The sequence below is a fragment of the Geotrypetes seraphini genome, chromosome 1 (genome assembly GCF_902459505.1).
Source record: "Geotrypetes seraphini chromosome 1, aGeoSer1.1, whole genome shotgun sequence".
In the NCBI taxonomy this organism is placed as follows: domain Eukaryota; kingdom Metazoa; phylum Chordata; class Amphibia; order Gymnophiona; family Dermophiidae; genus Geotrypetes; species Geotrypetes seraphini.
Genome location: NC_047084.1, coordinates 270,975,045 through 271,000,566, shown reverse-complemented (window position 1 = coordinate 271,000,566; position 25,522 = coordinate 270,975,045). Strand labels below are relative to the sequence as shown.

The window sequence follows — 25,522 nt, the reverse complement described above, 5'->3', positions numbered from 1 at the left end:
TAGTAGGCACAAGATCATGAGAAACTAACAATTTTTGTGAACTGTTGTAAAATGCAAGAATAACAACCCATGACCCATAAAACTGACTGATAGCCAGTAACTAAAAAAATTGAAAAACACATATAGAAAACCACATTGCTTAACAGCAAAAAAAAAAAAAAGTTTTATAAAGCCCAGTAATATTTAAATTAAAATATATCAACATTTCAGTAATCTTAAATCTATTTCTCCCACACCATCCTTATGCAACTGGGCACTACCAAAGTAGCTGCAGCCAGATTTAAATAGTTCATCTATAGGTAATATTGATAGGTGGGGAGAAATTGTACCTGGCAACTAAATACTAAGGGCTTTTACAAAGCTGCGCTAGTAGTTTTAGCGCACACACTGGATTAGTGCGCGCTAGCCAAAAATCTACCACTTGCTCAAAAGGAGGCGGTAGCAGCTAGCGCGCACAGCAATTTAGCGCACGCTATTCCACGCGTTAAGGCCCTAGTGCGGCTTTGTAAAAGGAGCCCTAAATTTCAACTTGAATTATTTGGTTTGCTGTGATCAAAATATAAGAACAGTAGTCACCCATAAATCCCAAGTTTCCCTTGGAAGAATTTATTTATTTATTAATTAGGTATTTGCAGGTATATATTGCCTATCGGAGTTATCTAAGCAGTTTACAATCAGGTATTCAAGCATTTTCTCTATCTGCTCACAGTCTATCTAATGTACCTGGGGCAATGGAGGATTGAGTGACTTGCCCAGGGTCACAAGGAACAGTGCAGGGTTTGAACCCACAACCTCAGAGAGCTGAGGCTGTAGCTCTAACCACTAAGCCATTCCTTTCTTGTACTTTCATATTCACTACACAGTTGTGAGCTGACTTGATGCACTGTTTTACCTCCTATCTCTCAAGACTTTAATTACTTATCTGTGCCATTGCTTCTGAGTTTGTAAGTTATTGAGCCATATGTAGCCAGTAGCGGTAACCCAACACTTCCTATTGAATTTCTTTACCTTGGAAATGGTGGCATTTTATAGCATTGTCTTAATCTCAGTGTGTCTGCTGAGAGTCATGATTTTCAAATGTAAAGAAAATGGCAGCTCATGTTCTCTATTTATGTTCTTTTTTTTTCAATTAAACATACAAGTAGATGATGCTAAAGTATTTAGATTTTAAACTAAAATCTAGCAGCTGTGAAAAACCTGTGCTTCATCTCCTTTCCATTTCTTTCTCAGAATTTTCACCGAGGGGTTTTTATCTTTCCCTTAATCCCACCGTTTCTGTCAGGACATAATCTCTTTCTCAAATTTACATTTTAATTACAAGGCCAGCTGAACTGGCTAAAATCAATAATGTCAGCATTCAGCAGCCTAACTTTCAGCTGAAACCCCAGCCTCTCTATTTCCTACTATCGATTTATCTCTTCAGCACTGTCTGCTTTATTGCTTCAGGCAAATAGGTGCCATTTGGTCATTTTGAACAACAAAAAAAGTAGGTTTGGACTTTTTAAAAAAAAATAATTCTTTTCAGATGTACCTACAGAAGAATGCCATGTAATGTGCCATTTTAATATTTAGAAATGAACTATTGAAATCAAATTACAAAATCACATGTTCCTTTATCATACTTACTGTACACTGCTTTCAGGGATAAGCATTTTAGATTGTATTCCAGTCATTCTACTTTTTTATTATAGATACAATTTCAATAAAATTTGTGTGCACACAGATGTAGGCTATATATCAATGTATCTTATTTATGATGAAAAATTTTGATAATGTATGAGTTAAAGGAACTTACTTTCTGGGATGTACAAGTCCACAGCAGTACACTCCATGCATATGCATGAATCTGGAAAAACACACCCCATCTTCATAATTTTTTTTATACGTCTGCCTCTATTGTGTTGTAAAAATTTGGTATGGATAGAATAGCTAAGAGAATATTATTGGTGGGGAAGGCACAGACACAAATCTCTCAAGCCATCTTTACCTGTGGTAAATAACCCATATATTACTTTCATATCTTATAAGTAAAAACTGTAGACAACCAAAGTAATCTCTTATTAAGGAGGGCCCTGAATCGAATGAACTGAAAATTCTACAGGAACAGAAACACACCTTGGAATCCCTATGAGTATAAATTCCATGTGTAAGGGGGGAAAAGGTTAGTGATAGGCGTGTACTACCGTCCATATGACCGGGATGAATGGATAGATGCTGAAATGTTATAGAAATTATGGAGGCTAACAAACTGGGTAACACAATAATAATGGGTGATTTCAACTATCCTAATATTGACTGGATAAATGTAACATCAGGTCGTGTTAGAGAGATAAAATTCCTTGAAATCAAGGACTGCTTTATGGAGCAGCTAGTTCAAGAACCAACACAAACAATTCTAGATCTAGTTCTTAGTGGAGCACATGAATTGGTGTGGGAGGTAATGATGCTGGGGCTGCTTTTGATAACAGTTGTTATAACATTATCAGGTTTGATATAACCCCTGGAATAAGTTTGCACAGGAAATCTAATACTGCAGCACTTAACTTTAAAAAAGGAGACTATGATAACATGGAAGAATGGTAAAAAAGAAACTTAAAAATATACATCAGGCGTGGATGTTATTTAAAAATATCATCCTGGAAGCCCAGACTAGATATATTCCATGTATTAAAAAAGGAGGAAGGAAAACCAAATGCAGCCAGTGTGGTTAACAAATGAGATGAAGGAAGCTATTAGAGCTAAAAGAGAATCCTTCAGAAAGTGGAAAAAGAATCCGACTGAAAATAATTGTAAACAGCACAAGGAATGCTTAGTCAAATGCAAGGCGCTCATAAAGAAGGCAGAGAGACCTTGAAAAGAAGAATGCTCTGGAAGCAAGAACACACAGTGAAAACTTTTTTAGATATATTAAAAGCAAGAAGGTGGGAAGAGAATCAGTTGGACCCTAGACGTGGGAAACCATGGGAAACCATCCCTGTGTCATTCTTTAAGGAGAGAGGGAAGAATCGGAGTATGAATGGACACAGCCACTAACCCTCAAGCCTTGCATTGAAGAATGCCGGTATAGAACTACTGAGGTTGAGATACACTAAAGAATGACATGGGATGGTTTCCCGCGGTTGTCCATGGGAACGGACAAATTTTATTCCCATGTAATTCTCTACTAATGCTAGGAGTTTTGATATCTGAATGTTTATTTTTTTTATGCTCTTTTCATTTATAGGGCTAGAACCTCTAGCATCACCACAGACAACAAAGAAGCTGGATACTGTAAAGCCTGCTGGCTCTAATCTCCCAAAACGGTCCAAAACATACGATGAAGAGTTGGATCCAACCTGTGCTGCTGCAACATGGAAATTAATCAAACATAAGTTGCCAAAGTTATCTCCCATCAGTGGCAGGTACAATGCCTTTTGTAAAGATCTTTTTCTGTTTGTTCAGAAACAATAGATGTAAACTGCTAAAAGGATAATTAAGCAATAATCAACTTTTTGCTGTGCTGCATCAGAGAATTAAAAATTGCTGCTCATTTAAAGACAATGGGCCTTATTTAAATAAAGTACTAATGTGTGGTACTCAGTTAACATCTGAATTAATGCATTAAAACGGATAGTGCATAGCTATGGTAATCACTACTGTGCCTTATTACAATATGTGCTAATTCACATGTTAACTGCATAGCCTGTTATAAGGGTGGGAAATAGGCATAGAACATAAGAATAGCCATATTGGGATAGACTGGAGGTCCATCAAGCCCAGTATCCTGTTTCCAATAGCGGCCAACCCAAGTCCCAAGTACCTAGCTAGATCCCAAATAGCAAAACGGGCTATACCTTGAATTAGTACATTGCAGTTAGTTGCATCTGCACTATTAGTGTAGTTACCCTTGGATTCTATATATGGTGCCAAAATTTTGATGTACACACAAATTGTTTAATGAGCCAGTTAACATCAATTCTGTTGTATAAATGCAGAAGTCTGTACATTAGGTGATCAATCCATGCTCGTGAACTGTTTGCAGAAGGGTGTCGATCACATCATTCAGCTCCTCCTCCTTCACCAGTGGAGTATAGTGCCTTCTTCAGTTTTTCCTTCTGTAAGTGAACTGAGAAGTTGTATTCTGATCTGCTTTGTTTGGTTTTTATTGTTTTCGGGTATTTTTCTTCTGTTTTGGGAAACTTTGGTGCCAGAGGGCTGCATTTGGGGGGCTACTCTGCCTGGGAGAGGATGCAGACTCCGCAAAGGCAGGCTTCAGCTCGCAGGGCGACCCCCCCCCAGGTATGCCTGTTGAGCAAGCCTGCTTTGTGCTTCTGCAAGGCTCGGAGTCTGTTCCCCTGGAAGCCAGCTTGCCTTCTGATTTATCAGAGGCTTGAGCGCAGGCTGTGGGGTCCCTGTGTGAATTTATTTGGGTTTCATGAAGCAAGCTGCATTTTAATCTTTCTCCATTGTGCTGAGAATATCTGTGGGGGAGAAAACCTCAGTCAGCTTTTATCCGATTGGCAGCCCGAAGATCTCCAGTTGTGGACTGTTTCCTATAAGGATTTGAGGTAGAAAGTCCTCCCCATTCAGTGAAGCTGCAGCAAAGATGACACAGGCAGTCACCAGCAAAGCACAGTGAGTACAGCCTATTATTCCCTGTGTGGGGAAATTCATGGGGGAGGGGAGTTATTTTTAAGTGTTTCTGAGGCCAGAGCTAGGGTCTCCCTTCAAAACACCTTTTCCTGAGTTTTTTGAACTTCAGTGGAGCCTCCATGGGCTGTTTTGGGCTGTTAAGGGCTGTGCCCCAGATTTGTATTGGATGGTCTTCTGAAAAGTGTCCATGTACTGTGTACCACAGGGCACTTAGGGGAGGGGCAGGAGCCTCGGGCTTAATCTCCAAGTCCTCTAGGGCTGAGGAACAAAAGGAGGTCCGAGTGGTAGGGAGAAAATCCCCCCCAAAGACCTCAAACAGCAAAAGTTTGAAACACAATTGTGTGGACATGGCAAAGCCCAAGAGAATCAATATAACATAATGTATAATTTCCACTCAATATAGGAGGTGCATCTGCAGTGTTCTATTCCATAGAGTAACTCCTCTCTAATCAGGAAAAGGCCTCAGAATTGGAGCCTACGCATAGTCTTATCGTAGACTGAACTGTCAGCGTAGTTTTTTCTGCTCCATGCTCTAGTCATTGGCCAAAAAACCTGAAGTTTATATTTATTTTCAAATGCTTTAATTATTCTTACTTTTTTTTCCTTTTTTAAATTTTTATAACTTAAACCATATCTTAAAATATCATATATCGTTTAAAGTCACCAGAGATACATTGCTCCCTTGGTTTGAAAAACAATTGACAGTTAGTTACTTATCTCAGTCAGTGTTTGTTCAGTATTTTTTCATTGTTTGTTGTAATATGCCGGAAAATTAGGTCCTATAAGTAAGGACTGATTAGAATTAAATGTTTAAGATATAAGATATAGGTTTTAAACGTAGACCGGTTGTCTTGTCTATGCCTCAAATGCATCCTTATAAAGGAAACTTTTTTAAAAGCCTTTGAATTTTTCTAATGAGGTTTCGGGAAGAAAAAATTGTAGATATAAACGTTGTAAATAGTTATAGTAGGGATTCATTCACACCAAAAAAATAATAACAAGTACAGGACAGTTGACAAAATCATAAATAAACGGAGAAAAATAAACCTCAATTGTGGGTCGCCGGGACTACACAAGTACCCTAAGCTCCCCACCTCATCACGGGTTTATAAAAAAACTCCGTACAATTATAGGTTACTTTCACACTTCAACATCTCTTTAGAGGAATAATATTCAAAAATTCTCAAAGGATTTGAATTTCAACGTCCATAAATTTTCTATAATTAGGTGAAACAGTCCCAAACTCACTATATTTATGGCAATTAGCTTCAGCTGTAGACAAATTCAAAACAGGATTTAATAGCGTGGCTGTAAAACCTGCATGATAGCATATATAAGAGAGTTAAACACTCATCTGAAGGTAGAATCTTCGTCCCGATAGAAAAGATCTTCTATTTCGCCTGAAAGCAGGCTACTTCAGGGGATCCGTTTAAACAAGGTTATCTCCACGCTCTCAGCTGCATAGCGGGAGGCCTGCTTCTCTCAAAATGGACCTCAGACCGAGATACGCGCCCGGCTCGTTCAAAAAACAAGACGGAGTCGGGCGTCATGACGTCATCGCTATAACGCGATGAGTGATAGGTCAAACATCAGCACTTCGGATAAAACACAAAATCCAGAAAAACAAACCGCATACTCACAAAAAAGGTTGCCATTCATGCTCAGAATTTAAACCTTGTGGTTCTATAGTATGTAGGCAACTTATCCATTGTTGTTCCTTTTGCCATAGAAGCTTTCTAATATCTCCTCGTCTCATTGATGGGATAACTTTCTCAAGAACCCAACATTTCAGACTTTCAAACTTGTGTTCCAAACTTAAACAGTGAGCCACTATTGGTGCTGTAATTTTACGTGTATTCAAACAGCTTTTATGCTCTGTTATTCTTATAGTTAAGTTACGTGATGCTTGGCCCACATAAAACAATTCACATGGGCATTGTATTATATATATCACATTGGCTGTTTGACAAGTAGAAGTCTGTCTAAGGGTATAATTTTTCCCATCAATTGGATTGATAAAATTAGAAATCGTGGCCATGATTTTACAATTCGTACAATGTCCACATGGGCTGTGTCCTAAAATAGATTCTATTCTCTCATTTTCAAATTTTTCTTTGGATGTATGACACAACCAATCACTTAAATTTCTATTTCTAGACTGAGGAAAAATAAATTTTTTGTTTTCAAAGCAAGGAAGTGTTTTGAGCAATGGAAGATGTCTTTTATATTTCTTAATAATCTGAGGAGATATGCAAGTTTGTTTAATAATGCAAGGGATTATATCAGATTTTTCTTTATTCTCATGAGATTTGTTATAATCCAATAAGATCTCTCTAGGATTATAAAAAGCTCTTTTCTTTGCTTTTTTAATTATAGACGTTGGATATTTTCTAGATATTAATCTTTGTTCCAGTACTTTTGCTTCTTGAAGAAAGTTTTCTTTACTATTACATATTCTCCTATATCTTAAGAACTGAGCAAAAGGGATGCTGGTTTTCAAATGTACAGGATGCATACTATCAAATCTCAATAATGTATTTCTGTCCGTTGTTTTTCGAAACACCGATGTTGTTAATCGAGTTCCATCCCATTGCACTAATACATCCAAAAAATTGATTTTGTTTTTACTAAATGACATAGTAAATTTAATAAACTCATGACACTGATTCAAAAAAAGATCCCACAATAATTATCAGGCGGGCCGATAAAGGGGGCGCAATAGTGATATGGGGTTTAGAGTTATATCTAGCAGAAGCTAATAACCAACTCTCTAAAAGAGATACTTATTTGAAAATGGATTGTGATCCTTCATTAGAAATTTTTGAAAAAATCGCTCAAATTAGTTCTGAAGCTCTAAAACAAGGCTTCATAACAAAGAAGGAATTTATGTTTTTGACACCTCAACATTTTAAAATTCCTATTTTTTTATCTACTCCCCAAAATTCACAAAGATACACAACGTCCCCCTGGACGCCCGATAGTTTCGGCTCGTGATTCATTGCTGGAGAAGACAAGTAAATACATTGATATAAAATTGAATAGTCATCTGAAAGACATTAGATCATATATCCAAGACACCACACAGTTTCTTAAAATGTTAAACGACATTGAACCTGACGCCTTGCAAGATTGCACATTAGTCACTTTTGATGTATGCTCGTTATATACCAGCATACCTCAAGATGAAGCTCTTCAAGTCCTGGTCAATCTATGGAATACTCAATATGATCCTGGGAACGGTTTTGTACAGTTCCTGAAAGAATTGTGTACCATAGCTTTGAAAAATAATTATTTCATCTTTAATGGGGAATTTTTTAAACAACTTTCGGGCATTGCTATGGGTGCGTCTTTTGCCCCTACCATAGCTAATTTATATATGGCGTGGTTTGAAGAGACTTTCATCTACAAATTCACAGGATTTCAATATGTGTTAAAATGGTGGCGTTTTATAGATGACGTGTTTGTGGTCTGGATAGGGACTCAACTACAACTCCAAGAATTTGTTTCAGTTTTGAATCAGTGTCATGAGTTTATTAAATTTACTATGTCATTTAGTAAAAACAAAATCAATTTTTTGGATGTATTAGTGCAATGGGATGGAACTCGATTAACAACATCGGTGTTTCGAAAAACAACGGACAGAAATACATTATTGAGATTTGATAGTATGCATCCTGTACATTTGAAAACCAGCATCCCTTTTGCTCAGTTCTTAAGATATAGGAGAATATGTAATAGTAAAGAAAACTTTCTTCAAGAAGCAAAAGTACTGGAACAAAGATTAATATCTAGAAAATATCCAACGTCTATAATTAAAAAAGCAAAGAAAAGAGCTTTTTATAATCCTAGAGAGATCTTATTGGATTATAACAAATCTCATGAGAATAAAGAAAAATCTGATATAATCCCTTGCATTATTAAACAAACTTGCATATCTCCTCAGATTATTAAGAAATATAAAAGACATCTTCCATTGCTCAAAACACTTCCTTGCTTTGAAAACAAAAAATTTATTTTTCCTCAGTCTAGAAATAGAAATTTAAGTGATTGGTTGTGTCATACATCCAAAGAAAAATTTGAAAATGAGAGAATAGAATCTATTTTAGGACACAGCCCATGTGGACATTGTACGAATTGTAAAATCATGGCCACGATTTCTAATTTTATCAATCCAATTGATGGGAAAAATTATACCCTTAGACAGACTTCTACTTGTCAAACAGCCAATGTGATATATATAATACAATGCCCATGTGAATTGTTTTATGTGGGCCAAGCATCACGTAACTTAACTATAAGAATAACAGAGCATAAAAGCTGTTTGAATACACGTAAAATTACAGCACCAATAGTGGCTCACTGTTTAAGTTTGGAACACAAGTTTGAAAGTCTGAAATGTTGGGTTCTTGAGAAAGTTATCCCATCAATGAGACGAGGAGATATTAGAAAGCTTCTATGGCAAAAGGAACAACAATGGATAAGTTGCCTACATACTATAGAACCACAAGGTTTAAATTCTGAGCATGAATGGCAACCTTTTTTGTGAGTATGCGGTTTGTTTTTCTGGATTTTGTGTTTTATCCGAAGTGCTGATGTTTGACCTATCACTCATCGCGTTATAGCGATGACGTCATGACGCCCAACTCCGTCTTGTTTTTTGAACGAGCCGGGCGCGTATCTCGGTCTGAGGTCCATTTTGAGAGAAGCAGGCCTCCCGCTATGCAGCTGAGAGCGTGGAGATAACCTTGTTTAAACGGATCCCCTGAAGTAGCCTGCTTTCAGGCGAAATAGAAGATCTTTTCTATCGGGACGAAGATTCTACCTTCAGATGAGTGTTTAACTCTCTTATATATGCTATCATGCAGGTTTTACAGCCACGCTATTAAATCCTGTTTTGAATTTGTCTACAGCTGAAGCTAATTGCCATAAATATAGTGAGTTTGGGACTGTTTCACCTAATTATAGAAAATTTATGGACGTTGAAATTCAAATCCTTTGAGAATTTTTGAATATTATTCCTCTAAAGAGATGTTGAAGTGTGAAAGTAACCTATAATTGTACGGAGTTTTTTTATAAACCCGTGATGAGGTGGGGAGCTTAGGGTACTTGTGTAGTCCCGGCGACCCACAATTGAGGTTTATTTTTCTCCGTTTATTTATGATTTTGTCAACTGTCCTGTACTTGTTATTATTTTTTTGGTGTGAATGAATCCCTACTATAACTATTTACAACGTTTATATCTACAATTTTTTCTAATGAGGTTTCCCCATGTAGATAATTTGGTAAGTTATTCCAGAGCTGAGGAGCTATGACTGAAAAAATAGTAGATCTCCTAGTGCCTATGACTTTTAAGGAGGGGATAGTCAAAAGATGCTGATCTGTTGATCTGAGTGTCCTAACTGGAGTATATGGTATAAGGAGACGGTCAAGAAGTAATGGTGTATTTGATGGTCAGATTTTATAGGTTCATAATACAATTTTGAAAGTGATTCTATAAGAGATTGGTAACCAATGTGCTTTTTTCAGAAGTGGTATCACATGATCATATTTTTTTTAATTGGTGATAATTTTTATTGCTGTATTTTGTATAATTTGTAATCATCTCAATTCTTTTTGTGCCCTGATACAATGTGTTACAGTAGTCTTGCCTGGAGATAATTAAAGAGTGAATTAAGATGTTAAGGGCTTCTGGTTTTAACACTTTCGCTAAGGATCTGATTAGTCATAACTTAAGGAATGCGGCGCTCAGAATATCACGCTTTCACATGGAGACAGTTTGGTCAGTCAATGCAGCAGTGGCTCCGGGAGAATTTTTATCCTCCCTAGATCTGTTGGAGGTGTACCTTCATATTCCCATTTCCCTGGACTGCAGGAATATTTGAGATGCCATATCCTATTTGAGATTCCATGTCCTTGAAAGGAATTTCCAGTTTGCAGTTCTACCTTTCAGGTTGGCAACAACCCCACACACATTCACCAAGGAGATGGTGGTGGTCGCAGCTCACCTTCACAGGATGGGCATACAATTACACCCATACCTAAACAATTGGCTGATCAGAGCACCATCAAGGTTGGAGGGTGAACAGACAGTGTGACAAGCTGTGGATCTCCTACAAGATCTGGACTGGATAGTCAACTTCAAAAAGAGTCATCTAGAGCCAACCCAGTGTTTGGAATATTTGGGAGTCTGCTTTGACATGGTGATAGGCCGTGTCTTTCTTCCCGACCCACAAACAGAAACTAAGGAAGCAAATGCCAAATCCCACAGATTAGTATTACTTCCAGGTACTGGGCTGGATGGCAGCCACCCTAGAAGTAGTTCCCTTGGCAAGGGCACAAATGCACCCCCTCCAGGATTCCCTGCTCTCCAGGTGGTCCCCGCAATGTCATTCCCTTCAGCTGCAGCTTCCCTGGACAGGGTAAGCAAGGAAAAGCTTGCGCTGGTGACTTCACTGGGACTACTTATCCAGATCTCCTCATGGATGTGACAACCGATGCCAGCCTGGGGGGGGGGCCTTTGCAGTGGTCATCTAGTGCAGGGCCAATGGACCCTCACACAGAGAAAGTGGTCCATAAGTCATCGGGTACTTTGAGCCATTCATCTAGCGTTGAGGTGTTGGAGAAGCACTTGGAAGGAAAGGCAGTCAGAGTGTTCTCGGACATTGCTACACGTTAGCTTATTTGAATAGATAGGGAGGCACCAGAATTGCATCATAAAGTCTGGAGGCCCAGCTATTTTTAAAGTGAGTGGAAGCTCCTCTTGGCGCTCTCTGCAGCACATGTAGCAGGAGTGGAAAACGTATAGGCCTACTTCCTCAGCTCTAGACCCAGAGGAATGGTCACTGTCCTAAAGAGTGTTCAACCTCGTTGTCCAATGTTGGGGAAGACCAGCAAATGAACTTGATGGCTTCAGCCAAGAACACAAAGACGAATCGCTTCTACAGCTGAAAAAATGAATCGAAAAGCGCAGGATTGAATGCATTAGTCCAGCCCTGGCTGGAAGAGAGGCTCCTATATGTGTTTCCACCTTGGTCCGTGAATCACAAATCACCTGGGACTTGTGATGCTGGTAGCTCCAGATTCACCTTACTGACCTTAGTATGCAGATCTAGCTTGTCTCCAATGAGACAGATGCATCAATACCAGTGCACCCAGGGCTCCTCAGGGACCAATTTCCATGGAGAACCTGGAGCACTTTAGTCTTACAGCTTGGCTGTTGAGCGCACAGCCATAACTAGTAAGGCTTATTTGGAGATAGTCATTTCAACTCTCCAAGTTAAAAAAAACATTGAAGTTTGCAGCTTATGCTAAGGCCTGGAAGGCTTTCCAGCTCTGGTGTGCCAAAGATCAGGTAGAACCTTTCAAGCCAACAAGTCCTGTGATCCTGGCATTTCTGCAGTCCAGACTAGAAAAAGGCATCTCTCAAAGTTCAGGTGGCAGGCCTCTTGTGCTTCTGAGCTCGAAGGGAAAAGCTATCCTGGTATTTCATCTGGATGTGACCCAGTTTTTGAAAGGGGCCCTCAGATTGCAGCTTCTGTTGCGCCAGCCTTTTCTGTCCTGGAATCTTAATATTGTTGGGGCCTCTCTAAGCCTCCATATGTGCCTCTTCTAGAGCCGTCCTTTCTGGATCTCACGATGAAGATGGTATTTCTTTTGGCAATGGTCTCAGCAAGAAGGATCTTGGAATTGCAAGTTCTTTCCTGTAGATAGGCTTTCCACAGGATCATAGAGGTGGGGTTTTCACTGCTTATGGTACTTTCCTTCCTACTGAAGGTTTGGGTCTGCCTTCCACGTCAACCAAGAGGTTCGTTTTTCCTACCTTTCAGCCTACAAGTTCAACTAAGCAAGAAAAGATATTGCAGAGACTGGATGTGCAAAGAGTTTTACTCCATTACCTGGAAAGGATCATTGATTCTTGGCATTCTGACCATCTCTTTGTCCAGAAAAGGCAGACCAGCATCCAAGGCTTATATCACCAAATGGATTCACATTGCAATTTTGTTGATGTATATTGGCTGTGGCAAACAGCTACCCATTTCTCTCAAAGGTCATTTGACTAGAAGTGTTGTGGCCTCATGGCTGGAATTCCAGGCAGTTCCACCTGATCTGCCCGAGGAGATTTGTAGAGCCAGCTACTTGGTCTTCTCTACATATCTTTACAAGGTTCTATAGAGTGGTCGTAGCGGCTTGAGAGGACGTTGCTTATCGGTCCTCAGTTTTGCAGGCAAGCTCATCTGTCCCACCCTAGACTGCTGATACTGCTTTGGTAAGTTACCTAACATACAGACTCCTGTGTGTATGTAACAGAATGAAAGATTAGGTTCATACCTGGATAATAATCTTTCTGTTAATACATACGGGCATCTGTAAAGCCCACCCTGTGAGTTTTGCAATTTGCCTGTTTTCTGCCTTGGACAACTCTAACGTCCGGAATTGGAGTTCTTCTCCTGTCAGTTGGATGAACATGTATGAATAAATTACTAATAAAGCACCGAGTTTGTTGAGCATGGAGCTCCCTATGGGTTAATGATTGTTGTACACAGCAGATTAGTTCATGGAGCTCCCTATGGATTAATGATTGTTGTACACAGCAGATTAGTTCATGGATACATCTATGTTGCATGTTCATGCTAATTATTGTTCCTTTTCATGAGTTATAGAGCAGAACAGAAATGTATGATATTTTCAGGGAAGTTCCCCATGCCCCTTCTTCTGTTAACAGTGGAGAGTGATTGCTTTAGTACAAATTGAAGAGGGTACTGTACTCCACTGGTGAAGGAGGAGGAGCTGAAAAATGTGATTGACACCCTTCTGCAAACAGTTTGCGAGCAAGGATTGATCACCTAACATCTAAACTCCTGTGTGAATTAAGAGAGAGAAGATTATCCAGATAAAAACCTATTCTTTCATTAATTGATGTTAACAATCAATCATCGAGGTTAATTGGCAATAATCTGGATTTGCATGCACATTTGCCTGCATAAAATTTCCATACCCATGGGTGCCCAAATCACATAGTTCACAAACCATGGAAGGGGCATGAGTGGGTCAGGGGCGTTTTGAGAAAATTGGCACATGTTTCAGGTGCTCAGATTTAGGCCCGAAAATTGGCACAAAGTGCTATTCTGTAAAGGCTGCATGCCTTTTACAGAATCGTGTTTAGCGTCAATCTTTCCAGTGTTCAAATTTCAGCACCATTTATAGAATCCAACCTTTACTGTACAGTAAAGGGGTCCCTTTACCAGAAGACAAACAGGAGAAACTGCCTTCACAACAGTGAGGGGCACGAAAACAACAACGAAGGAGACCAGATGGTATTCATTCCTTTTTATTTTCAAACAGACTTGATACGATCGTGTTTAGGCCCAAGAGGGCCTGTCTCAGGAGTCTAAGATGTGTCAATATAAATGTTCAAGTATAGCAATGAAAACACTGAAAAAACTAATATAAAAGGGGGGGGGCAAAGAACCAAAAGAAGGAGGAGAAAAAACGAAACAGAGAAGAAAAAAAAAAGAGAAGATAAAAAGAAGTGAAAAAGGAAGAAAGAAGAAAATATAAGGGGGAAATCTGTGTTTACAATACATGTAAAACAAAAATGTCATATAATTTAAATTCATTCTTTGTAAGTCCATCAAAATATTATAAAATATTTTATGAGAGGAAGAAACACTGCATTTGAATATGTACCAGTTGTGTTAAAAATAATCATAAGCATTGATATGAGAATTGATCAGCAAATTAGCCGCTCCTGAAAAAAATGTTCTATAGTACGTATAATGAACCATCTATTTGTGCATAGAAAAATGTAAATGAGTTTCATGTTCTATGATATGTATGATCTATATTCCCCCCTTATCTTTTCTTTTTTCCTTTCTTTTGTTCTTTCTTTCTTTCTTTTTCTTTTTTTCTTCTTGGTTTTGTTTTTTCTCCTTCTTCTTTTGGTTCTTCCCCCCCATTTTATATCAGTGTTTTCATTGCTATACTTGGACATTTGGATTGACACATCTTTGGTTTTATCAGTCAACACGAAGGTACGCTTCTTTTCAAATATTTGATTAGTTTTTTATGTTTTTTTGAAATTATAATATTTTAAGTGTTTTTATCCTATTTTGTGGTTTTGAATGTGTTTTTATTAAAGTTTACTTGTTATATTTTTATTTATTATGTATTTTTATAATTGTAATATTAACATTTATATGGATGTTATTATATTTATGAACGTCTCCTTGTTCAGTTGTAAGTTAGTTTCATTCATAAGTTTTATGTATGGATAATATAATCTTAACAATACGTTTTCGTTAATAAGATATTCATGAATGTATTTTGATATTCATGTATTTATTCTGATTTGCATATCATTTGTATGTTATTCATTTATATATTTTTTATGTGGAGGTTTCATGATTTAATTGTACATTTGTAATGTATATGTTAAATATACGTCTCATTTCTTAGACTCCTGAGGCAGGCCCTCTTGGGCCGAAACATGATCGTGTCGAGTCTGTTTGATAATAAAAAGGATTGAGCACCATCTGGTCTCTTTCATTGTTGTTTTCAGATCCCTTTACCAGTCCAGGATTACAGGAATCAAACAAAGGTCTATTTGGTTTTGAGCCCCTTTATCATCTTCTCCAAATCCTCTCATAATGAGGGAAAATCAAGCACGTCCTTTATGTATGGGTATTTTCTTCTATTCCCCTCCAAAGATATCATCTCCTCGCCTCTCCTTTCCAATTCTGACTGAAAGAATTCCTGTTTTTCCTTGAATTATGCGAAAGTTTAACAGACAGGAGTCATCAGACTCAACTTATTTATTACCTATAGACCCAGTGTTCTGTTTCACAGCTCAAAACTGTTTCCACATTCTTAAAGAAATAGAATTTGTCTTTGCCTTTGTTATCGCTGTACAGTATCTGTTAGCTAGCTTTCTGCAATTTCTCTTATTCATAGAGAGATTATTTCTCATATATTTTCTGACTTCCTTATTTTCCTTTTTAACTCCCCTAAATCAAGGGTAAAACATGCCCTGTTTTTTACACAAACCCATGCTGTTGTAACAAGCCTATAGCATTCAGAATTCATACTACCTTGGCATGCCACCAATTAGTTAAATGTTCCATGGCCAATTCCATAACTTGTTCTCTTTTCTTCACTAATAACTTTACCAAATTATTCCACATCTATTCTTCCCCTCTTCTTTTTTTAAGGGCTCCCTGCGTTTTTTTTCTTTAAAACTTTATACAAAACCAAAAATTGGACACATATATAATCTGATAATGGTACCAACAATAATCCTTCAAAAACCAGTGGTTTTTTTCCCCTTAATAATGATCATGATCTAAAAATCAAATCAATAATATAGCCATACAATGGATTGAACCAACTATAACCTCTACCTCATCAATGCCCAACAATATACAGTATTTTGAAAAGTCTGGGTTTTTTCATTGATTAATCTATGTATAAGAATAATTCATAAATATATATTAGAATCCTTAAGTAATGAAAAGTACCAAATTGTAAAGACTTATTGACAAATTGTAAAGACTTGAATGATTTGGGGGTTTGATATACCAAAAGTACCCCTGATCTAAAGCAAAAAAATAAATTTTGTTAAAAAGTAATCAACTGCTCTAGAACTAGTTATTTAGCACTTTTTTGCCAATCCATGATTGTCAAACACTTGATGTCACAGGTGTTCTTAGGCACTGTTATTGCACATGTTCTTTGCTGGTGATATCTGAAAAAAGATCTAGTTTTTCTTTTTCAAGGCAGCCGATTATCCTGGAGGAACAACTTTGTTGCATAATCTTTAACATGAACTATCCAGCAGCTGTCTTTGGCTGGGGGGCTAGGTACCAGGGCTTCCTTCTTGAAACCACAGTCATTAGCTTTAAATCTGGTCTCACTAGGTGGTGTTAAAAACTGGGATTCCTCTTCCTCCCACCTACCCCCATCCTTAAGGGCTGTGAATGCTACCTCTGTAGCATCCCCAGCCCTGGTTGGCCCAGGAAATGGAAGACCTTTCCTGAATATGAAACTGGGATCCCTAGACATTGACAGAACAGAGTACTACCACTGAGCCACCAAACAGACCATGGCTGCTACCTTTCTTGATCATTTTTTTGTTTGTAATAGGATAGCACCAAATATATTACATAGTACATCCAGACAGTTTTCATTATTTCATATTGGAAAAGGTTTATCTTGACAGCTTGCTTTTAAAATTTCTATTCCGCCTATCAACTAGGCGGATTACAAATTCACATAACATAAAATACAAAATTCTACTTATAAGAATAATTTTAAAATAATACATCAAAGCTTCATTTTAAATTGGTCTTTGTGAGAGAACTACCAACATCTCCTTACTTATAAAAAGCTTTGACAAATAGGTAAGTTTTCAACAGTTTTTTTAAATGATCCAAAGTCGGAGCATAATCATAATGACCCATTCATTGCATTCCATAGTCTTGGGCCAGCTGCCGAGTTTGTGACATCCAGGTCTTTTTATAATACACATCATGAACATGTTCAAGGGACAATCTTATTGCCATTTGTGAATGCAATTCGCAGTTTGGCATATATTTTCTCAAGGCCTGAGACAGATACCGTGGCTCCTCCCCACAGAGTACATGATGTATTACAGTCAAGATTTTGTACTCAATGGGCAACCAATGTAATTGTAATAATTTTTACATTGGATCCTGGATGACAATGGTAGAATTATTTTAAAATTACATATAGTGCTGCCCAAGGCTGTTCCCATGTCATAAAAGCAATTTTCAGTCATTTTAACTTCAGAGTGACCTGTTTCAACACAAATTTCCTTCTCTGAAGGGTATCTCCTCCCTTAATCTCACGCAATAAGAATTTTAAGGTTTACTACTGTATATATTGTCTACAGCATAAAGACAAATCTCTCAAATCATTTTTGTAAATAGTATTTTCACCATCCTACCTAGCAGCTTTCATTCAGAATTGCCAAAATCCCACCACTTAAAGCCGTGTTTCATTTACATTATAGTCCTTGGACATAACACACCTGTGTCATTCTAGCCAACTATTTATCTGTGTGGGCGTGATTCATGGGTCAGACACTTGTGTGTACCTTCACTGCTTAGGACCTTGGAAGGGACTATACATTTATGCACAGTTAATGGTACCAGAGTCCTTTTCTCATATTTATTATGGTGCTTCACTGTTTACACAAGATGTCTGCTCATGACTAAGAGTCCTGCTGTGGAACTTAGATGGAAATCAATGTCAAAACTGGAGTAATACACAGGTCTGAGGCGTTCTCCTCTTTTTAGCCACTAGGTTGTACTTCTGGAATAATACCTCATGTTATTGCATAGGTTTCAAAATTAACTACCCAGCATTTCATTTTGTTCTGTCTGTTTTAATCCATGAAGTGATAGAAGTCGGTGTAGTTCATAGTTTGTGAATGTTGATGCAAAAGGTTAATGAAACTGAAAGAGCAGTTGTTGTGATTATTCTATATTGATTTTTTTAATAATCTGTCTGCAGTGTGCTTGGAAGTCCTGAGCCAGATGCATCAGTAGAATGTATTAATATGCAAAAAAAACATGAAGAAGACAGGGCAAAAGCTCCTGTCATGCCATTTGGAATAGATCTCTACTACTGGGGACAGGACCAGCCAACTTCGGGCAAAATCCTCAAGTAAGTTACTCTCCACTTTTATCTGTTTAGGAAAGAAAACAAAAGAGAATGCCATCTCCTTTATTGCAGAGTTGTCATCTTCCAGATGTCAGAGGAAGGTGGCACCTTATTGACTAACCAGTTTTTTGTGGAATGAGCTTTTGAGGACCAGAGTCTGTTTTGTCAGATGCATGAAGTGAAGTTCAGGACATGGTTACATACAAGGAAGATGCATGGAGGAGGAGGAAGAAGGATACAAAAATAAAGTTTTGAAAAATATAGGGCAACTTGTGAAAAGGGAGGGATAATGACTACATAGTTCAGTTAATTTACAGCTGTGAAGGGTGAAGAACCAAAGTGCGGATGCTAAAACTAACAGTATAGAAGAGATCCGAGGTTTGTTTATCTTCATGGCCACACACGACTCAGGCAAATTTGATTTCTTCTGTTGGCGATAACTGTGATTGACAGCTCTCAGAAACAGAGCATCCTTTCCTTTCATTTCCTGCTCCTCATAACCCAGTAGCTATGAGAATAGAGCATGGCAGTTTTTAATATGGCCAAGAGACCTAGAGGTCAATATTCAAAGTGAGGCTGTTATCCAGCTAACTCATGCTGACCAGTCCACAAGGGAATAATAAGTGGCAGTATCTGGGTGATATCCCCTCGAACTGCCAGAGCTGGAACCTGCTCTTGTGTGGGCAGTCCATGGGCAGATAAGTACAGATATATCAACCCTTAGCTGGTTAACTGAACAAATGGAACTGCATAAATACTGGTCCTTTGTCAGGTTTAATTTATACAGAGTTAAGATCTAAATATTGGCATTTATCCAGTTAAGTACCAGTCAGCTGCATATATCTAGATCAGTGTCTCTCAAACTTTCTCGAGCCAGGGCACACTAAAGATAGTGGCCACGGCTTGAGGCACCCAGAAGTGCATGGTCATCGTCGTGATGACATCATGCATATGCGTGACATCATCACGTCAATGTCTGCATGTGCAGAGGCCCTCCAGATGGGTTCTGAGACGCCAGTAGGGGGCACCAGCAGGGAAGAGGGCTTCAAAAAGGAGAGACACTGGCATCAGCTGATTGCCTATAGCAGTGTTCCTCAACTACTTAAAGCTAAGTACCCCCTAAGTCTAACAAATATCAACTGAGTACCCCAAACATAGACCTCCCTAGGCCCACCCAAGCTCTGCCCCAGTTCTCATCCCCTTTACTAATTATAATGCAATTTTTTCCATTCATTTTTCATATACACAGCAGATATAAATTCTCAAAACTGACACATTTCAATCACTATATTGAAAATTAAAATAATTTTACCTACCGGTGATCCTCTTCAGGCTGCTGTAATTAGCTTTAAAGGATGCTAGAGAGATGGGAGAAACATGCAGGCCTTTGGCGAATCGGGTAGCGCTGGCACTGTGTCGCAAAGGGAAGTCAACTGGCAGGTGCCTCTCTTCCTCCTTAGTGTGCCGCAGCACACTTGTAATCTCAGGAGGCACACAGTTTGAAATACACTGATCTAGATAATCAATGCCAGTACCTGGACTTGGCCCAGCACTGAATATCCAGATATACGTTTGGCACTGATGGTTGGGGTTTAAAATAAATGCTGACGCTTGCTGAATACTAGCAAGCTCCCTAACTCTTATATTTATATATTTTATATATTTTAGTTTGCTTTCCATGTAAGATATTTTTATATTGTTGTTTATTTTTTTCTTTTTGTATTAAATCTCAATAACAGTAGAACTACAGTGGTAGGATTAAGGGAGAAGATTCACTAAATTTTTTCCTCCCATAGATTGAGATGGGGAGAAATACGAGTACCGTATTTTCACGCATATAACGCGCATGTTATACAGGATTTTACAAACCGAGCATAACCATGCGCGTTGTATGCGTGAGCGCGTTTTACAATTTGTTTTTTACATTGCTGGTTCCCCCCCCCCGACGTCTGATTCATCCCCCAGCCCAGAAAGCCTGATGCCCCACCCCGAAGGACCGCTGGCGCTCCCACCCTGAAGGACCGCTCGCACCCCCACCCTGAAGGACCGCTCGCATCCCCCACCCCGACGTCTGATTCATCCCCCAGCCCCCCTGCACCGTTTGCGGTGGAGAAGCAGCCTACTGTGGGTTCGCGATGCCAGTGAGCCCTGCTGCTTCCTCTGCCGGCGGTCCCGCCCCTTCTCTGAGCCCTGCACTGCTTCCTCTGCCGCGGTCCCGCCCCCTTCTCTGACATCCCATGATAATACTCACACAAACTTTTTAAAGAACTTATGTGCAATAGCGTTGAAAAACAATTATTTCATTTTTAATGGTGAATTTTTTAAACAACTTTCAGGGATAGCGATGGGTGCTTCATTTGCGCCCACAATAGCCAATCTTTACATGTCATGGTTTGAAGAATCTTTTATTTACACGTTGCCGGAGTTTCAACATATTTTTAAATGGTGGTGATTCATTGACGATATTTTCATCATCTGGACAGGCACAGTGCAACAACTCTTAGAATTCAATGAATTAATAAATCAATGCCATCAATCCATCAAATTTACCATGTCATACAGTAAGGAAAGTATTAGTTTTTTAGATGTTCTCATTCAGAAGAAAGATTGCAAGTTCGAGACCTCTATCCATCGTAAAAAAACAGACAGAAACACTTTATTGAAATATGATAGTATGCATCCGGTTCATTTGAAAACTAGCATTCCTTTTGCTCAGTTTCTTAGATACCGACGCATTTGTAACACCAAAGAAAAGTTTGTACAAGAAGCAAAAATATTAGAACAAAGATTGTTGTCAAGAGATTATCCAGAGACTATAGTGAAGAAAGCCAAAAAACGAGCTTTACACAATCCTAGGGAAATGTTGTTAGACTATAAGAAATCTCAATCAGAAGAAACAATAATCCCATGTGTAATTAAACAAACTCATATGTCATCGCAAATAATCAAGAAATATAAAAGACATCTTCCACTACTGAAAACTCTCTCTTGCTTTGAAAACAAGCGATTTATTTTTTCCCAGTCAAGAAATAAGAATCTGAGTGACCTGTTATGTCATACTTCTAAAGAAAAATTCACAGATGAAGATTTAAACACCATATATGGACACAGGCCATGTGGCCACTGCTCAAATTGCAACATAATGGCTACTGTTTCTAATTTTATTAATCCTACTGACGGTAAGAACTATGTTTTACATCACCTGTCTTCATGTCAATCTATAAATATTGTTTATGCAATTCAATGTCCATGCGACCTATTATATATAGGTCAAACATCACGGACTTTAACTGTAAGAATAACTGAACATAAAAGTTGTTTTAACACCCGTAAATTAACAGCTCCCATAGTTGCTCATTGCATCCATTGTGGTCATAAATTTGAAAACTTGAAATGTTGGGTAATTGAGAAATTGCCTTTCACCCAGAGAAGAGGAGATATCAGAAGAGTGTTGTGGCAGAAGGAGCAACAGTAGATCAATAGATTACAGACTTTGGAACCGTTGGGTCTAAATACAGTACACGAATGGCAACCTTTTTTCTGAAATTGAATATTATCATTGAACTTGTCAATTTGTGATCATTTAGTGGTTTTGTTATATGCTGTTGTTTAGCCTATCACGCATCACGTTTTGTGATGATGTCATGACGCCCGGTTCGTTTAGTTTTTATTCGAGCCGGGCGCGTCTCACAGTCCCAGCACCATTTTGAGAGGAGCCGGCTTCACTACCATTGGATTGTAAGAAGCAAGGAGACATTTGAAGATGGCATATATCCCCTGAAGTAGCCCTTTCCAGGCGAAACAGAAAGCCTTTTCTGTCGGGATTAGGAGTTGAAAGCCTCTTTTGAAATTTCACACCTTCAGATGAGTGTATTCCTTCCTTAATTAAGATTTTGTGCTCCATGCCTCCAAAAACTACTTACATAAGTGAAACTGAGCTGTAGCCCTCACTATTAATTTAGTTAAGTTTGGGATTCTGGTCTTCAGTGTTTGACACAAATAACACATGGAATTTCGTGTTCACAGCTGTCACTATATTTTTAAAAAAAGCTTTTGAAAAAAAACACGACTCTGTATGAATGGAAATGAGTGATTTATCTACTTATTTATATGTATGCGGAGTTTTTTTATAAACCCGTGATGATGTGTTGAGGGCTGGGTACTTGTGTAGTCCCAACCTCCCACAATTGAGGTTTATTTTTCTCCGTTTTATTATGATTTTTCATATAGTTTATGTTATGTCAGCACCTTTTGTATATATGGACTGAATGTTTCCCTGCTATTAACTACATTCTACAATACGTATTTAACATATATTTATTAATTTGAGGTTTATGCAGACTTATGGTGCTTGTTGACCTGCTCTTGATGAGTTTTGATTTGATAGCTGCTTTCTAACTTTGATATCATATTTCGTGATATCCAGCAAATGGAAAGTAACAAAAGTGATAACATGGTGTATATACTCAAATATAAACTGAGATTTTTAGTCTAAAAAATTAGGGGTCTTGGTTTATATTCAGGTCAGCACCCCCCTCCCAGACTTGTTGCAGGCCTCCACTGGGTCATCAGGCTCCTGTACTCTGTCCCCTTTCCATTGTACCTCCTCTCTACCAATATCCTGAATGCTGCCACGCCTTCCATATGATGCACGTACCTGGAATCCCTGGTGGTCCAGAGTAGAGAGTTGCACAGGGACAGGAATCCCACCCGTCCCTGCGAGGAATCCCACCCGTCCCTGCGAAGAATCCCTCTGTCCCCACCCGACCCCGCGAAGAATCCCCTCCATCCCCGCCCGTCCCTATAAACTTCAGAAATAGTTATTTCATTTAATTATGTTACTGAATTAAAGGCTCTGGTAGAGACCCATTTACAAATAAGCAAAGACACTTTATTAATTTGGAAATATTAATTGGGAAGAATACTTACTTTGTAAACGGGTTTCTACCAGAGCCTCTAATGTAAATATAAAATCTCAGCTGATGAGAACCCCCCAAGCTGTCAGCTGAGGACTTCCTTTGCAGTTGGCCAGGGGTCCCTTTTGCCAAGCTTGGCAGGAAGCAGTAGCATCCCTGAGTCACAGATGCTGGCACCTTAGTGGCTCAAGGATGCTGCCAACGACTGAGGTGCTTGGTGGAGGGGAGTTCTGGCCATCTCTAGAGGAGGTTCTCTGCTGGTGGTGCTTGGGGATCCCCATCAGCCACAGCAAGGATCAGCAAATACTTCAATACTGTAGAAATAAAACCGGAAATACATTTCCTTTTCTTTTAAACACAATGCAAAGACATCTACTATATACATTTCCCAAAGCTATCATATTTTAGTTAATAAATTCTGTTTTTTTACCTTTGGTGTCTGGAGACTTATTTTTCCAAAAAGTTTCTTTTTCCGCTTTCCAATCTTCTGTAAATTCTTCTGTTGCTGTCCATTGGTTCCTCCTACCATGGTCCAGCATTTATCCCTTTCTCGTCTTTCGCCCCTGCCCACCAGGCTCATGCCCAACATTTCTCCTTCTATCACCCCTCTCCAGCATCATGCCACATCTCTCCCTCCATTCGCTTCACCACCATGTCCAACATTCCTTGCATTTCCCCACGTTGAAGCTCATCTGCCACTTTTTGGCCCACTTTTCCAGCTGCGTTAGATCCTTTTGGAGATCCTCGCAGTCTTCCTTGGTTTGAGCCCTGCTGTATAGTTTGGTGTCATCTGCAAATTTAATGACTTCACACTTAGTTCCCGCCTCTAGATCATTTATGTAGATATTGAACAAGAGCGGTCCCAGCACCGACCCCTGCGGAACTCCGCTCGTGACCCCTTTCCAGTCTGAGTAGTGGCCCTTTACGCCAACCCTCTGCTTCCTGTTTGCCAGCCAGTTTTTGATCCATCGGTGGACCTCCCCTTGTACCCCGTGGTTCCATATCTTTTTAAGCAGTCTCTCGTGTGGCACCTTGTCGAAGGCTTTTTGGAAGTCAAGGTAAATGATGTCTATAGATTCCCCTTTATCCACCTGGCTGTTCACTCCCTCAAAGAAGTACAATAAGTTTGTGAGGCATGACCTACCCTTACAGAAGCCATGTTGACTCGGTTTTAGCTGCCCATTTTTTTCGATGTGTTCACAGATGCTGTCTTTAATCAGTGCCTCCATCATCTTTCCCGGGACTGAGGTCAGGCTCACCGGCCTGTAGTTTCCCGGGTCCCCCCTTGCGCCCTCTTGAAGATGGGCGTGACATTTGCTATTTTCCAATCCTCCGGGATCTCTCCGGAGGATTGGAAAATAGCAAATGTCACGCCCATCTTCAAGAAGGGCGCAAGGGGGGACCCGGGAAACTACAGGCCGGTGAGCCTGACCTCAGTCCCGGGAAAGATGATGGAGGCACTGATTAAAGACAGCATCTGTGAACACATCGAAAAAAATGGGCAGCTAAAACCGAGTCAACATGGCTTCTGTAAGGGTAGGTCATGCCTCACAAACTTATTGTACTTCTTTGAGGGAGTGAACAGCCAGGTGGATAAAGGGGAATCTATAGACATCATTTACCTTGACTTCCAAAAAGCCTTCGACAAGGTGCCACACGAGAGACTGCTTAAAAAGATATGGAACCACGGGGTACAAGGGGAGGTCCACCGATGGATCAAAAACTGGCTGGCAAACAGGAAGCAGAGGGTTGGCGTAAAGGGCCACTACTCAGACTGGAAAGGGGTCACGAGCGGAGTTCCGCAGGGGTCGGTGCTGGTACCGCTCTTGTTCAATATCTACATAAATGATCTAGAGGCGGGAACTAAGTGTGAAGTCATTAAATTTGCAGATGACACCAAACTATACAGCAGGGCTCAAACCAAGGAAGACTGCGAGGATCTCCAAAAGGATCTAACGCAGCTGGAAAAGTGGGCCGAAAAGTGGCAGATGAGCTTCAACGTGGGGAAATGCAAGGTCATGCACGTGGGGAAAAAGAACCCGATGTTCACATACAAAATGGGGGGAACACCACTAGGGGTTAGTAACCTGGAGAGAGACCTGGGAGTGATGGTAGACGCAACACTGAAGGCATCGGCGCAATGCGCCACAGCCTCTAGGAAAGCAAACAGAATGCTGGGTATCATTAAGAAGGGTATTACGACCAGGACGAAGGAAGTCATCATGCCGCTGTATCGTGCAATGGTACGGCCGCATCTGGAGTACTGTGTCCAGTACTGGTCGCCGTACCTCAAG

General features: G+C 39.4%; 1 protein-coding gene across 8 annotated transcripts in view; it reads left to right on the top strand.

Moving 5' to 3' along the window:
* Positions 1-25,522, top strand: part of UVSSA (UV stimulated scaffold protein A) — a 208,793-nt gene that overhangs the window by 141,046 nt on the left and 42,225 nt on the right. For all 8 annotated transcript variants that reach the window (XM_033951291.1, XM_033951234.1, XM_033951259.1 and 5 more), the window contains exons 9-10: positions 3,224-3,401; positions 18,163-18,315. In XM_033951291.1, the coding sequence (XP_033807182.1) occupies positions 3,224-3,401; positions 18,163-18,315 (331 nt within the window). The remainder of the gene's footprint in view (positions 1-3,223; positions 3,402-18,162; positions 18,316-25,522) is intronic.